This window comes from Acipenser ruthenus, chromosome 1, assembly GCF_902713425.1.
Source record: "Acipenser ruthenus chromosome 1, fAciRut3.2 maternal haplotype, whole genome shotgun sequence".
NCBI lineage: Eukaryota > Metazoa > Chordata > Actinopteri > Acipenseriformes > Acipenseridae > Acipenser > Acipenser ruthenus.
Window position 1 is genome coordinate 15605760 of NC_081189.1, and position 14693 is coordinate 15620452.

General features: G+C 37.9%; 1 protein-coding gene across 8 annotated transcripts in view; it reads right to left on the minus strand.

Moving 5' to 3' along the window:
- Positions 1 to 14693, minus strand: part of LOC117403880 (microtubule-associated serine/threonine-protein kinase 3-like) — a 161063-nt gene that overhangs the window by 64496 nt on the left and 81874 nt on the right. Inside the window, exon 1 of one of the 8 annotated variants that reach the window (XM_059008301.1) lies at positions 4523 to 5213. The exons of the other annotated variants lie outside the window; for them this stretch is intronic. Coding sequence (XP_058864284.1) covers positions 4523 to 4608 — 86 coding nt within the window. The 5' untranslated portion in view covers positions 4609 to 5213. Of the gene's footprint in view, positions 1 to 4522; positions 5214 to 14693 lie in introns of those variants that run through there. 8 annotated transcript variants of the gene reach the window in all.

The following is a 14693-nucleotide window of genomic DNA, read 5'->3' on the forward strand; positions in this document are numbered from 1 at the left end:
GTATTAAATAGGCTCTGTTTAACAAATGACAAGCAACAAAGGGCAAAGTAAAAGGCTTGTGCGTCCTTGTCATTAATACACATGTCACACAGTGGTTAACCTCCTCAGCCCTGTTTACACAGGGAGGTACAGTACACACCACATGAGCTGGTATAACAACATGACCTTGACGAGTAAAGGCCACATCAAAAATGTGTTAAAAATCCAGATATGAAATACAGTTCCTCTGTGGCTATGTTGTAAAGTAGGGCAGCGCAGCCCAGCCCAGCCACCAGACTCAATATCCATAAAACATCCATCGCTACCAGATAATATCCGGTTTACGCGCATTGCATCAAAGAGGATGAAATTTAAAGTCGTCTATTTATAAACCAAATCCCTGCCTGGGATTAAGCCTATTAAAAGTAATCTACTGTACCAGTCACTTTTATAGAATTCAGGCATTTTAGCACTTTGCTTCCAGCTCATAGCCATAGCTAAAACTCTCACCAGAGGTTCGTCAATAATGCAGTACAATTCAGGAAAAAAAACAGCCCTGTGAAGGCAAATCAGTCCATACGAAAAGTGACGTTTCACACGTTGTAAAACTAGGGTGCATGAAGGATCCTGAAGAAAGAAGGAATCCTAAATTGGACAGAAAAAAGAATTACTAAAAAAAAAAAAAATCGCCTTGGGCAAACATGATAAATGATACAACCCATTTACTAGTACACATAATTCTACTGTCATGTCAATGTGCCAAATATGGAAAGGATGGCATGCAGCAATTCATCCACAATGACAATATATCTATTCAGCCAGTGTTACCAACTGTCTACGTTGCACATTAAAATACCTGGGAGACACTATATACTGTATAGTTAGCAGTCATCTTGCCTTATAAAGCTTCTGACCTTCATTGTCATCATTGCCATTCATATTTCAGACAGCTGTTAAGGATCTGCACTGCAGTTAATCATTCCTGTGTCATACAGCAGCTCCCTTAATAAAGGTAGGATAACCACAAGTGATGATGCTGTCAAATTGCAAAGACAGTTCCACAGAATAATGGAATGCAAAGATAACAGTAAAATGAAATACAACTTACAGTGAGGAAACTGTTTACTGTACACATTCTCACACAAATCATTTGGATTATCTGACTCCAATAACATTAACAATGTGTCACTGGTTTCCGTAATAACAATGTAGAGTCCCACACAATTGTTTTTTTTGTTTTGTTTGACCTTTACAATGATATTCACATGCATATTTTGTTTTTAATTGTACATACGTTGCATGTAGATGCAGTAGATCACACAGTACTCATTCGTCTCACAAACTGACATAGTGGCAGGCAGGTTATGAGGGGGACACCACTTTCACCCCTACAGTTAAAAACTTTTCGGCAGACTAGAATAAACAGCTTAGAATGTCAACAAGGTCTGCTTTAATGTCTGTCCTGTATTAGGTTTTGTGTAAAAGTGGTTCTAGAAGACACATATGTGCCTAATACATAAAAAATATAACAAGGAGAAAAGAATGCACTGTATGATAACTTTAGCAGTGGGCAGCAGTGTGGAGTAGTGGGTAGGGCTCTGGACTCTTGACCGGAGGGTCGTGGGTTCAATCCCAAGTGGGGACACTGCTGCTGTACCCTTGAGCAAGGTACTTTACCTAGATTGCTCCAGCAAAAACCCAACTGTATAAATAGGTAATTGTATGTAAAAATAATGTGATATCTTGTAACAATTGCAAGTCACCCTGGATAAGGGCATCTGCTAAGAAATAAATAATAATTAGGTAACAAACTTTAAAAAGGGCCCAAAGAATGACTCCTTTTGTCTATTTTTGATACAATATGTTAGTTGACTTTCACAGAGCAGCTACAGTACTGTCCCTTATAAAGGTTCACCATGATATCTTTGCACTGTAGTCGTTTTTTGTATTTTTTCGGAGATATTTTCGCCCATTCTTCAACACAGTTGAGTTCTTTGATCACTTGGAGTTCTGCAATCGACTTTGGTTTCCTTTTTGCAACAGTAGCCTTCAAGTCAATCCACAACATCTTGATGAGATTCAAGTCTGGGGACTGAGATGGCCAATCCATAACTGTAATCTTCCTTTTTTCAGAAACTCCTGCGTAGACTTTGCAGAATGCTTCTGGTCATTATCTTGCTGGAATATAACTTACATCCAATAAGCCTTCTAGCACAGGGTAACAAATGTCTTGACATTTTGCAGCGTTCATTGATCCTTCTACAATACAAAGGAAAAACAAGCCTATGCCATCACACAACGTCCACCATGTTTAATACTGGGCATAATAAACTTCTTTAAATTCCTCTCCTCTCTTCCTCCAAACACATTGTTGCTTTCTTCGTGAAAAAATGCTATATTTTGGATTCGCCAGACGATAACATTTGGTTTAAGAAATCATCAGGCATCTTCAAGTATTCAACAGAAAACTCCAAATCGCTTTCTTTTGTGTATTGTTTTTAACAAAGGTTTGCATCATGATCTTCGCCCATGGACAGTCATCTTGTTAAGGTATCGTTGAATTGTTCGCTCGTTAATTTCTTGGCCATCTTCTCTCAATTCTTGTGTCAAATTTTTTATAGTAATCCAAGGATTTTGCCGGGCTACTCAAATGATGATTCTTCCAGATTTTGCAGAAATTTTTCTTTGTCTTCCACACCTGGAGCTAGCTGTAGTAGTTCCTGTTCTCCTGTGTTTGTCAATAATAGCACACACAGTGCTTTTCGGTTTTTGCTATTTTTCTAGTAGTTTCTCCATTTTCGTTTAGGTTTATCACTGCCATTTTGAGATCGTTGCTGTACTCTTTAGTTTTAACCATTTTTGTTGCTTTTTTAATCACAAATTTCAAATGTATTTTTCAGCACTTGTAGATTATGTATTTATTTATTCTATAAATTATCATCAGGTGTTGGTTTTCAATCATAATCATTTTCAATAATTAGCAATGAATGGGTTTCATACAAAATATGTTGATTGCCCAAATACTTTTGTCAAAGTATGAAATTCATTTTTGCATGTACTCTCCTATCGCGGTGTTGACCTTTCAGCTCCCTCCTATCTCTAGACTATCATTTCTCCCTGCACCCCTCTCCGCTCCTCCACCTCTGGCAGACTGGCTGTACCCCCCCTCCGCTCCCCCTCCTCCAGAGCCCACTCCTCCTCCACCTGCTCAGTCCCCGACCACCTTCTGGCGCCTCCTCAAGACACACCTGTTTAGACAGCATCTGTAAACACCACAACTCTCAACCATACTGAACTATATGGCACCCAATTGTACCAGTACTTGCATCAGCTTGCAATTGCACGAACTGCTCCATAACTTGCCACATTCAACTACTGCTCCTAACTATAACTACTTACTGTATCTTGTATTTGATTTTACTCTTATAGGTAACCACTCATGTTTTTTTCTAATTGCTCTTATTTGAAATCATTCTCATCCATTTATCATACTTACTGCGTGTTCTTACTGGACTTTACTCATATAAGCAATTACTTACTATAAATTTTAACTGCTCTTCATCAAACTCGCTTTTACTTATAATTTACTGTATTCTTTATTTTGCTCTTACTTGAATTTGATCTTACTGTACTTTCGTAACTGCTCTTATCTGTATTACGATATTTTGTAATTAATATTTTAGAATGCAATACTTTGTACTGTGATATTATGTAACAATTGTAAGTCGCCTTGGATAAGGGCATCTACTAAGAAAGAAAGAAAGAAAGAAAGAAAGAAAGAAAGAAAGAAAGAAAGAAAGAAAGAAAGAAAGAAAGAAAGAAAGATTATGTAATAATGATGTGTTATTTTATTACAAAGCTGAATCTCTACTTAATTTAATGTCTTTCAATAGAACAATTAGAAATGATAGAAATAACTTTCTTTGCGGTTTTTCCTCATTTTTTTAATACTTATATGGGATTTTTTGCGATGCCCTTTCTGAGTTTAACAGCTGGTAGAGGTACAGGGAGGTCTAGCCACTTGCCATAGGTCATGATGCAGGGCCACACTCAAACACGTCATAGCATGTTGGTACATGATTTTTGTAGGACTGCAACTCATTTATCATACATTTTTCTAAAGTTGTACACAATTTAAACAAGAGAAACAACCAAAGCTTTAGCTTTGTTTGCCCTGTAAACAGGGTCAACTGCAAGTTAACAATTGGGCACAAAACCAAGAGAATAAAGACTACCTGGCTTTGTTTGTTTGCCAACTGATATTGCTACCTCAATAGGTTTACTGAAGTACATTTAACAAGCAGCCTCCTTGGAATTGTGTTATTGCTCAATAATAATAGGTTTTAAATAACCAGCCATTCACGCCTAAACATACAGTATTGCTTCCTTATTCTTTTATTACAATTCTACACTTAACCTTTAAAACATACTGACTGTTCCAATACTAAATATACCATTAGGATCTCCTTTTTTAAAAGGCTATCACTTACTACCATTCAATTGTATTACCTATAAAAAATAAAAAAAATGTAAAAAAAAATACCTTTTAGACCTGCGAAGTCTTGATCTTGTGAGGAAATGAGGCATGGAAAAGTTAGAAAGAACTGTCCAAAAGCTTGAGTCAGACATGGTCCAAATTTAATTACAGCCCAGGTTTTAAGGTTAAAGGTTTAATTCAGGGGGATATTTAAACTGTGGAGTGCCACCGGCGCTCCTTGCAGAGCAATCAAAGCACAACTTGATTTGTCGACACTCATCTGCAGCCAGCTGTAGCACACGGCATGTCCAGGGGGCACAGTGTCCTTAAGGTCCTGTAATTACTCAGTCAGTTCCCAGAGGATCCTGTACACATTTTCCCTTCTTTTTAGCTTGACCCAAACAACCTCTACCCCTGGGAGAGAACCGACACCAATTGCTGAACCACTTTTTATCCCTCTTCGTTCTTCTGATAATGAAATGCTCCGTGTCACTGTAACTGCCTCAGCCAAACACACTGCATATCATCTAACAGGCAGCTACCACTTTGCATCCTTTGTAGGGGGTGGAAACCGAAAGCAACAATGCATCATCACCGGCAGTTACTAAGCCTGTGCATCTTACGCAAGCTGGGTCCTCCTCCTGTAACTTTCCCTCCTTCCTTTTTTAAAAATGAAGCTGTGTCGCACTGCCATCTCAGGATTCTGATTTACAAAATAAAGCATACTCCCGACCTCTCTTCCCTAAGCAAATTAGATAACTAGCTAAGCTCCAGGAGTCTCAGTATTTAAACTACCTTTAATCTCCCACTCGGTCTCTTGCTCTTTGTTTATCAACAGATAAGGCAAAACAGTACCTTTTTTATTTTTATTATTATTTTTATTTATTTATTTATTTATTTATTTTAAAGGTTGGAAAGCTGTTAAAGCAGCAAATAAATGATCTGTTCCAAAGCCCTGTCTGCTGTTAAGCAAAACACTGCAGCAGAAACAGCCTGAGAGAGAGAAGAGCACGCAGCAACACGCTTACAATCCAGAGGGGAAGGTGATTTGTAAACAGTGATCTCAGCCAGGACCTTATTCCTATTCTGCTATGCATTTAACTCAAAATACTCAACAATTTGCTTATTAACAACCCAGGATTTCAGAGAGAGAGAGAGAGAGAGAGAGAGAGAGAGAGAGAGAGAGAGAGAGAGAGAGAGAGAGAGAGAGAGAGAGAGAGAGAGAGAGAGAGAGAGAGAGAGAGAGAGAGAGAGAGAGAGATGCAGATTGCTTTTACTGGCGCAATACATTGCACCCCAGGATTAGTATCATTTTGTTATAGCTAAACCAAACATTCACACTGTTGCTCTGGTGATATTGCTTGGCTTGCTTTCTTGTTTGTTTGCTTGCTTTCAACAGCTGTTTTGGAGGTTCCCAGATAATGAATAAGCTGTTTCTCTGAAACAAGCTAAAGAGGCACAAGCTACTTGACAACCATGTTCCTGTTGTGTTCCAATCAACAGCAGGCTGCATTATCGAGTAATTTCTGCTACAGTTATGGTGGGTATACTGAACTCTACTTCTACCTTGTTACATGGCTCTAATTTGTTAGAGCCTCGAAGTGTTCAAGTCTAACTGAAGGATATTTAAGTGGCAAAATTCCCTTGCACCAAAAACTTTCTAATTGGGTCATCAGGTAATTTATTTTTCTGATTAACTTGAGTTGCTTTGGGGATGGGGGATTAACATTAAAAAGGAACCAACCTAGATATGAAGAATTAGTGGCTCTCAAACAAAAAATTAATGTATCTTTATAGAGAATGGGGTCTATATACACAGGTGGTCTAAATACAACAGCCCTTTAAACTCTGTTACCACTGGGATGCTCTTTAAGAAGATTTATACATTTTAAGATGCTGGTGTCGGCTGAATTTTCCAAAAATAAAAATAGACCTCGCTGTGTCATTTGCTTATACAGACAACAGGCGTCAACAAACACACTGGACTGAAATGACTGGTTGAAGGTCCTGTGAAAGTAATTTAATCATGTGACTGGTTTAGACACATACTGGAAGTAGATGAATATGCCTAGCCCTTTCCAATCTCAATTACCAATGAAGAGCTGCTTAAATTCCTCTTAGCAAGTCATGGCGATAACCCAAAATGAAAGGAAGATACAGCTGGGCCTGTACCCAACCCTATGCCTTAAAAAGGTTTGTTGATTGCTAGGCTACCCAGAAACTGGAAACACAGTTGTCAGTCTTGGTCACCAACATGAAAAATGAATCCTTGTTAGGAACACTGATTTTATTTTATTGTTAAACATTTGAGAAGTACAGAACCGCTTCCAATGGTCTTACTGTATATACAAATATGTTAGAAAGATTGGTAAACAAAAAATTGTAGGCAATACACTGATTTTTTGGAATCATTATTAAATATGAATTTACAAGTTCTCAGGCAACCCCAGACCTCAATTTAAACAGAGCGTTAGAAAATGCCAATAAACAGCTAAACCAGAAATAATGTATCTATTCAAAATATTGTACACAGCCTTCTTTAAGTCAGAGCAAGGCTATTAACTATTTTTTTGGTGGAAGGATGTGTGTTCAAGCATGTTCAAAATGGGAAGTAGATTTTTTAAATGGATTATAAAGGCTCATGCTGTGCATTTAATATGAGTCTATAGAAGGCCGGTGGTTACAGTAACAGGGACAGTACAGAACTAGTACAGCTTTCTCTCACTAGCACACACTGCAATCTTTTCAAGTTCAATTATCACTTTAGTCATTTAAAGGGGAAAGGAAATGGCTGGAAATTATTAAATCAAGTGCTAAATGTAACATTTCCCAATCAAAACACCCTTGTGTTTATCTTACAACACAATAAAAAACTTTTAAAACAACGGCAACCGGCACATGTGTTCCACCATTTTGACACCGCCATTTTCCTGTGACATCACTGGTTGGAGCGCTCGACAAACAAAGATGGCAAAACTCACAAGAGCATTGGAACTAAGTGACTCTGAAGAGCTAGAAATCTATTGGTAAAAACTTTCTGTATGAATTTGAGCCAATCACAAAGCGCCAAATACGCCCTACTGAAACTGAAAGGAAGGATTCAGATTCCTGGGAATCTGATCCAGATAGTGAGAGATCCGAATCCTGACAGAACAGCACAGAGTTTCTGTTGCAGCTGCTTTAACTGCACAGTAATGCCAACTCAAAATTCTCGTACGCATTACATTATTATTAATTTACATAATAATAAATAACAACAACAACAACCCCCTTCATAGGTATTAAATACATATAACAGCTCTACTATGCGGTGATCTGATTCAAGCATTCAAAATCCTAAAAGATACAGACAATGTCGACCCATGGGACTTTCTTGACCTGAAAAAAGAAATAAGGACTAGGGGTCACAAATGGAGATTATTTAAAGGGGCATTCAGAACAGAAAATAGGAGGCACTTTTTTACACAGAGAATTGTGAGGGTATGGAACCAACTCCCCAGTAATGTTGTTGAAGCTGACACCCTGGGATCCATCAAGAAGCTGCTTGATGAGATTCTGGGATCAATAAGCTACTAACAACCAAAACTAGCAAGATGGGCTGAATGGCCTCCTCTCGTTTGTAAACTTTCTTATGTTCTAATAACCATATCTGTTTTACTGTACTGAAGTACTAATGCCGTTAACCCTTTGCGGTCCATTGTCGGAGTGGGTCCGACATTGCAATTATTCCTCTCAGGTCCTTTGTCACACTGGGTCCGACATCATTATAGCAACGCAAAAAACGGGTTTCTAGTCGTTTTTTCTCCGGAAAAAGCCAAGAAACCCATTCAATTGCCGAGTGGGAGTGACAGGAGCCGAGACAAGTCGGGAAAAAAATAAATAAATAAAGGCGTATCTCGTGAATAGTCCTACATGGCATAGTATCAGATAACGGGGCGGTCATAGTAAACAAGCTAGCTGAGTGCGTCAGCGCACAGAGACTATCATGGACATTTGCAGAGCTTTTTTGAGATGTTATAGTAATAAAATAATGACTTGGAACGCATTATTGAGGAGTTTGGTGATAAAACGAGTGATCAGGAGATGATTGATCGGTATGTACGACTATTATTTTTATTATTATGTATTTCTTACATAGGTGAAAGTGATAGCGAACGAAAGGGTGGGGCGGGGCTGGAGATGCCTAGTGAGTGCTTTGTTGATATGCAGGGCCATTTAAACCCGTTTGACTGTGGAAAAAAATACTTTTAAATAGCACGTCTAAAATTTACTGTGCGTGTGAAAATAAATTAGACCTGACGTGCCTGACGCGCAATTAATAAATGGACTGCAAAGGTTTAAACCTGTAAAAGCACTGGATCGCCCAGATTGCTTATTACTTGGGCAGTCTGCGCAACCAACCAATCCACTTTTCAAAGCATTTAATAAACCAAAAGGGCACTACTACTGCTCTGATTCGTTAACTTTAAATTAAATAAGTATGATTTTCTTGATTATTAAAAGTTGTCTGGACATATAGCACACCCTGTGCACGAACAAAACCACTTGAAGGAGTTTAAAACATCTCTGCCCTCCTTAAACGTCTCCCCTGAGTTTCAAGTGTGTGCTCAGACCATATATATATATATCAGGTCCAATTTATTTTCACACGCAGTTAATTTTAGACGCGCTGTTTAAAAGGTTGTTTTTTTTCACAGTCAAACGGGTTTAAAAGGCCCTGCATATCAACAAAGCACTCACTAGGCATCTCCAGCCCCGCCCCACCCTTTCGTTCGCTATCACTTTCACCTATGTAAGAAATAAATAACAATAAAAATAATAGTCGTACATACCGATCAATCATCTCCTGATCACTCGTTTTATCACCAAACTCCTCAATAATGCGTTCCAAGTCATTATTTTATTACTATAACATCTCAAAAAAGCTCTGCAAATGTCCATGATAGTCTCTGTGCGCTGATTCAGTAACAGGCAGCTTGTTTCCTTATGGCCGCCCCTATCTGATCCCAGGGGCAGGTATGACTATTCATGAGATACGCCTTTGTTTTTGTTTTTTTGTTTTTTGTTTTAAATCGGCTTGTCTCGGCTCCTGTCGCTCCCACTCGGCCATTGAATGGTTTTCTCAGCTTTTTCCGGAGAAAAAACCGACTAGAAACCCGTTTTTTGCATTTTTTTGATGATGTCGGACAGGGTCCGACAATGGACCGGATAGGAATAATTGCAATGTCGGACCAGGTCCGACAATGGACTGCAAAGGGTTAATATTTGGTAGAGCCACTTTTTGCTGCAATAACAGCTTTAAGTCTTTTGGGGTAAGTATGTACCAGCTTTGCACACAGTGTCGGAGTGATTTTGGCCCATTCTTCTTGGCAGATTTGCTCCAGGTTGTTCAGGTTGGTTGGACGACGCTTGTGGACCGCAATTTTCAAATAGTGCCACAGATTCTCAATGGGATTGAGATCAGGACTTTGACTGGGCCACTGTAGGACATTCACCTTTTTGTTCTTGGGCCACTCCAATGTTGCTTTGGCCTTGTGCTTGGGATCATTGTCCTGCTGAAAGGTGAATTTCCTCCCAAGCTTCAGTTTTTTAGCGGACTGAAGCTGGTTCTCTTGCATTATTTCCTTGTATTTTGCTCCATCCATTCTTCCTTCAATTTTAACAAGATGCCCAGTCCCTGCTGATGAAAAGCATCCCCACAGCATGATGCTGCCACCACCATACTTCACTGTAGGGATGGTGTGCCTTGAGGCATGGGCAGTGTTAGGTTTGCGCCACACATAACGCTTTGAGTTTTGGCCAAAAAGCTCTATCTTGGTCTCATCTGACGACAGAACCTTTTCCCACATCGCAGCTGGGTCACTCTCATGCTCCAGACGTGCTTTCACATATGTGTGTGTAATTATATATATATATATACACATATATATACACACACACATACATATACACACATACATACATACACACACACACACACACACACCTATAGTGTTTGGAATCCATTCATTGCAAAGATGATGCAATTACCGTATGTCACTCCATTCTGGACATTCAGAAAAAAAGAAACAGAATTCTCACTCGATGACAGATACTTAAAGTTATTTTCTTCTCCGAGTGGTAGAAAAACAAAGGCTCTGAGCTGTAATGCACTCCGGTCATACTGTGATGCAACCACGCTGGAAGAAAAAGGCTCAATAGCATGTTTAAACTGAAGGTATTAATAATTCAATCGGTTTGGGTCCAGCGATTGTGCAATTCTTATGAAGCAGAACAGGCAGGCTGCAGCAAACAAAAAAAGGAAACCAAGCTTGTGATTTGTATTATGCTGTGCTGATTATCAACACATTTACACCTCTGACGTGCAGTTTATGCAGCACTGAAATGGAAACCCTACAGATCTTAAATAGTTTAGCTCCTTCTGCAAAAGACTTAAAATGTCAAGAGGCTACAGCCTACACAAAGAGAGCGATTGAAAAAAGGAAGCAACACTTTATAAAATGCTCTTGAAAGTAAAGTATGAACAGAATATTGTTTGTCAGATGTATAGAAAACCTGCAGCAAGATTATAACTAGGTCAGATCAAATTAGTTTTAAAATGCTGAATAGTCTGAATCATATCTTAAAACATGTAATAAAATTCTACCTTTGATTACTGTAACATGTGTTGCCTGAAGATTGTTTTGGTAAAGCATACACATAACATTGACAGTACCGATATTTACAGTGAAATAATCTTGTACAGAACCAATCTGTGAGTTCACAACCAGTAAAATACATTTTGTGACAAAAAAAAATAAAATTGAGGAGAGAGAGAGAGAGAAATTATTGACCCAAGGCTATTGTCACCGACAGGGGGCTATAATGCCAGAGGCCAATTCTGGCCTGTGATTGGTTAAAACCTCATCATAGGAGCAAAAATAGATTGAACTATTGCTCTGACATCCTTACACCACCTGGCAATAGTCTCCATCTGTCATGCGATTGGTTCACAGCACTGTCAGTCCCGCCCCTTTTCAAAGGAAAGCCTTTCCCCCCTGCACTCCTCACAACAAGAGAAAATGGCTGAACACCGATTCTGTGACTTAACAGAAAATGAATTACAAAAAACATACAACAAAAGAAAGATGCTCCAAACACTAAAATGGTGATTAAAACGTCACTGTCACTTTTTTCTAACTTTCTAAAATTTAACACGACAAAAACAAATATGAAGGGGCGGGTCATAAATTGGATTATGCAGCAGTCAGCAAACCAAATGGAGACGGATAAAAACTCTGATTAAAAACATGTTCTGTTATTTATTTATGTTATTTATTTATCTACGTATGCTGTATCAGCTATATTTAAACAAAATAGACAAAAGTTGTATTTACTATCCAACCTTGCCTCACTTATTTTCTTGACCGATTCCTTCATTAAATATATACTGCAGACTCAGCCACAGTGGAAAATTAAATGCCCCTCGGGAAGACTGTTGTTACCTCCAGGGTGCCTGCTCCTTCAGGCATTATAGACCCTTGTCAGTAACAATAGTCTTCCCTCGGGTCAATGATTTTCCACTATAGCCCTCCTCTCCAGTCCAGGCAGACAGACATATAGATGAACACAAATGTTTTAATCATTTAAACTTTTTTATTTCAGGATATTTCAGACAAAAGCCCTTCAGCTGTGATTAATCAAAATGAACATGACTATAGAGCAATATCAGAATCCAATATCAGACTGGTATTATTTTTCTTTATGTTTGAATAGTGTTAAAGTGGCACATGAATCAAGCTATAACCAAAATAACTTTTTTTTCTGTCTTAAAAAAAAAAAAAACTTTGTCTAAACATTTGTAAACTAGACTAAGTTGTATTGTAATCTTAACAATGAGCTTGCTCTATCTGATAGTCTAGATAACCAGTATGACTAGACTAAAATATGTTTTAAAAAGCCATTTCCACGAACATCCTGGCTTTATTAACATCTAGCTTAACTGAAAAATAAGACAAGGCTTTAGATCATACACCCTCTTTCCTTTAACATGTTCCTAGCTGAAAAGCTTGACTTTGAACATTTGTTTTTTAATTGAATCCCAGTTTCAAAACAACAGCTATAATATTGAAAACTTTACTTTGAGAGGATACTGTATTGCTTTGTTTTATAGTATGTTGGCAACTTAATGCATGTATGTGCTATTGTTATCTTTCAGCACTACTAAGGACATGATTTATGTGTGCCACCTAATTGAGAACCATGTTTGGTATATGGCAATATGGGAAACAACTTGAATTTGTTATATGAAACCATGTCATCTACAAACCCAAACAATCAAGCTTTATATTGTGGACCTTCTACATAATTCCTTGGGATGTACAAATACATGCACAGTATACACAATATTGAGATTCTGAAATCATCAACTGCATTTTGTAAAGCGCTTTGTGATGGCTGTCCACTACGAAAGGAGCTATATAAAATAAAGATTCATTGATTAATTGATTTGCACTGTATACATCATGGTATAAAAATAACGCAGAGGGTATTTTTCAGTAATTTATCAAAAGGAAAAGGTTCATTATTAAGACATGAAGTGTTCCAAATGAAGTTTAGATTAGGAAGCATACTAAAAGGGTTAGGATAAGAATCCATTAAAATGTCTTCCTCTGTTTGGGAATATCATTATAAAAATGATTGATGGCGTACTGGGTTGGTCTTCTGGGGGGAAACCGATTTACCACAAGCTGAAGCTTCTGTAATAAGCATGTCAATGACACAGATTATCATGGAGGTCTATAAATCACAATGACATCTTTCTTACAAAAATGTTCTTGCATAAAGAGGAGAAAAAGCACAAAACATCTGCACCTTCCATCAGTCTAACATAAAGCCATGCTAAAATGGAATAAACATTACTTTACTTGTATTGAACCAAGAACTAATCATCACCACCTGAAAATGATCATTCAAAAAACTATTATAAGGATGGATAGCCACGTTTGAATATTCAAATAAAAAAATGGGCTTCATTCCATTTACTGTACATCAAAACAATTTAAAAAAGTAGAACTTGGGGATTGAAGGAAAGGTAAAAAAAAAAAAGCTTTTAGGAGCAAGTTGGCAGTTACAGTAAGAATTCAGACCTCTGGTGACCAGTCTTACTCCAAATAGTCAAATCCAGGTTAATTACTGCTCGGTAAGACCTCTGGACTAAATTCCTAGTCCATTATTATCAAGTAATGGGCTTTAAATTGTCTATTTGATCCATTTGGAGTAGAAAAAGGACTATAAGAAGAGAATCCATTCGCCTACTAAAAGCTGTAAAACCTGTGCTGGTTTGCGATGCTGGAGGACAGGATGCCTTTCCTGTTTGTCTAACCCCACTCACATGGTTTGCTGACAACATATCACTGTACAGCTAAATAGATAAACCCCTCTTCAAAACAAAGGTGCAATATTTTAATAAGCCTGACATCTCAAGTGCAGTGGTAACCAAAATGTTATCCATTTACTCCAATACTGGGTCGGATACTCTTTTGTTGATTTTACCAGAAGAAATGTATTAAATGTATTGCTGCTATGGGTACTGCCAAGCCTGGTATAACTAAAAGTGAATGGTGTACCGGCACATATATCTTTTTGCTATGTATACACTACAAGGTCCGAGAGAGGTCCAAGACTATTTTTAATTTAGTTGAGGAAGGAAAAAAATAAAAAAATAAAAAAATAAATAAATAAACACATCACTGTGGAAAAAAAAAAAAAAAAAAAAACAGACTATAGATCCATTCTCAAAATAAAGGGAAGCACAGCTGTGAAACTGCCCATAGTGTTCTTCAATACCATCAATCATGAAACGTAGTATGCAAATACAACACACATACACACACACGTACATAAATAACATACAAAATACAGACCCGCTCTACTGCTCTTTAGAACTGAAATACACACGTTTCTAAAAAGACAGGGTGGGACTTCGAATCCTTATTAATGTTTAGACAAGAAATGTGTATACTAGTAGTGATTATTTCCCCCCTGTATATACAGAGTATAGTAGAGACTAGAGGGCATCTTGCCACACACAGCCTTAATCCTGCTTTCTACAGATATATTTGAAACAATGTGTGTTAAGGCTTCATAGCGTCACATATCCAGCCCAAGTATCTGAAATTCAGAGTGATAAGATTAGAAAGACATGTGGCAACCAGCACATTTTCATGGACAAATGAAAAGCTTCATTCGATGGATT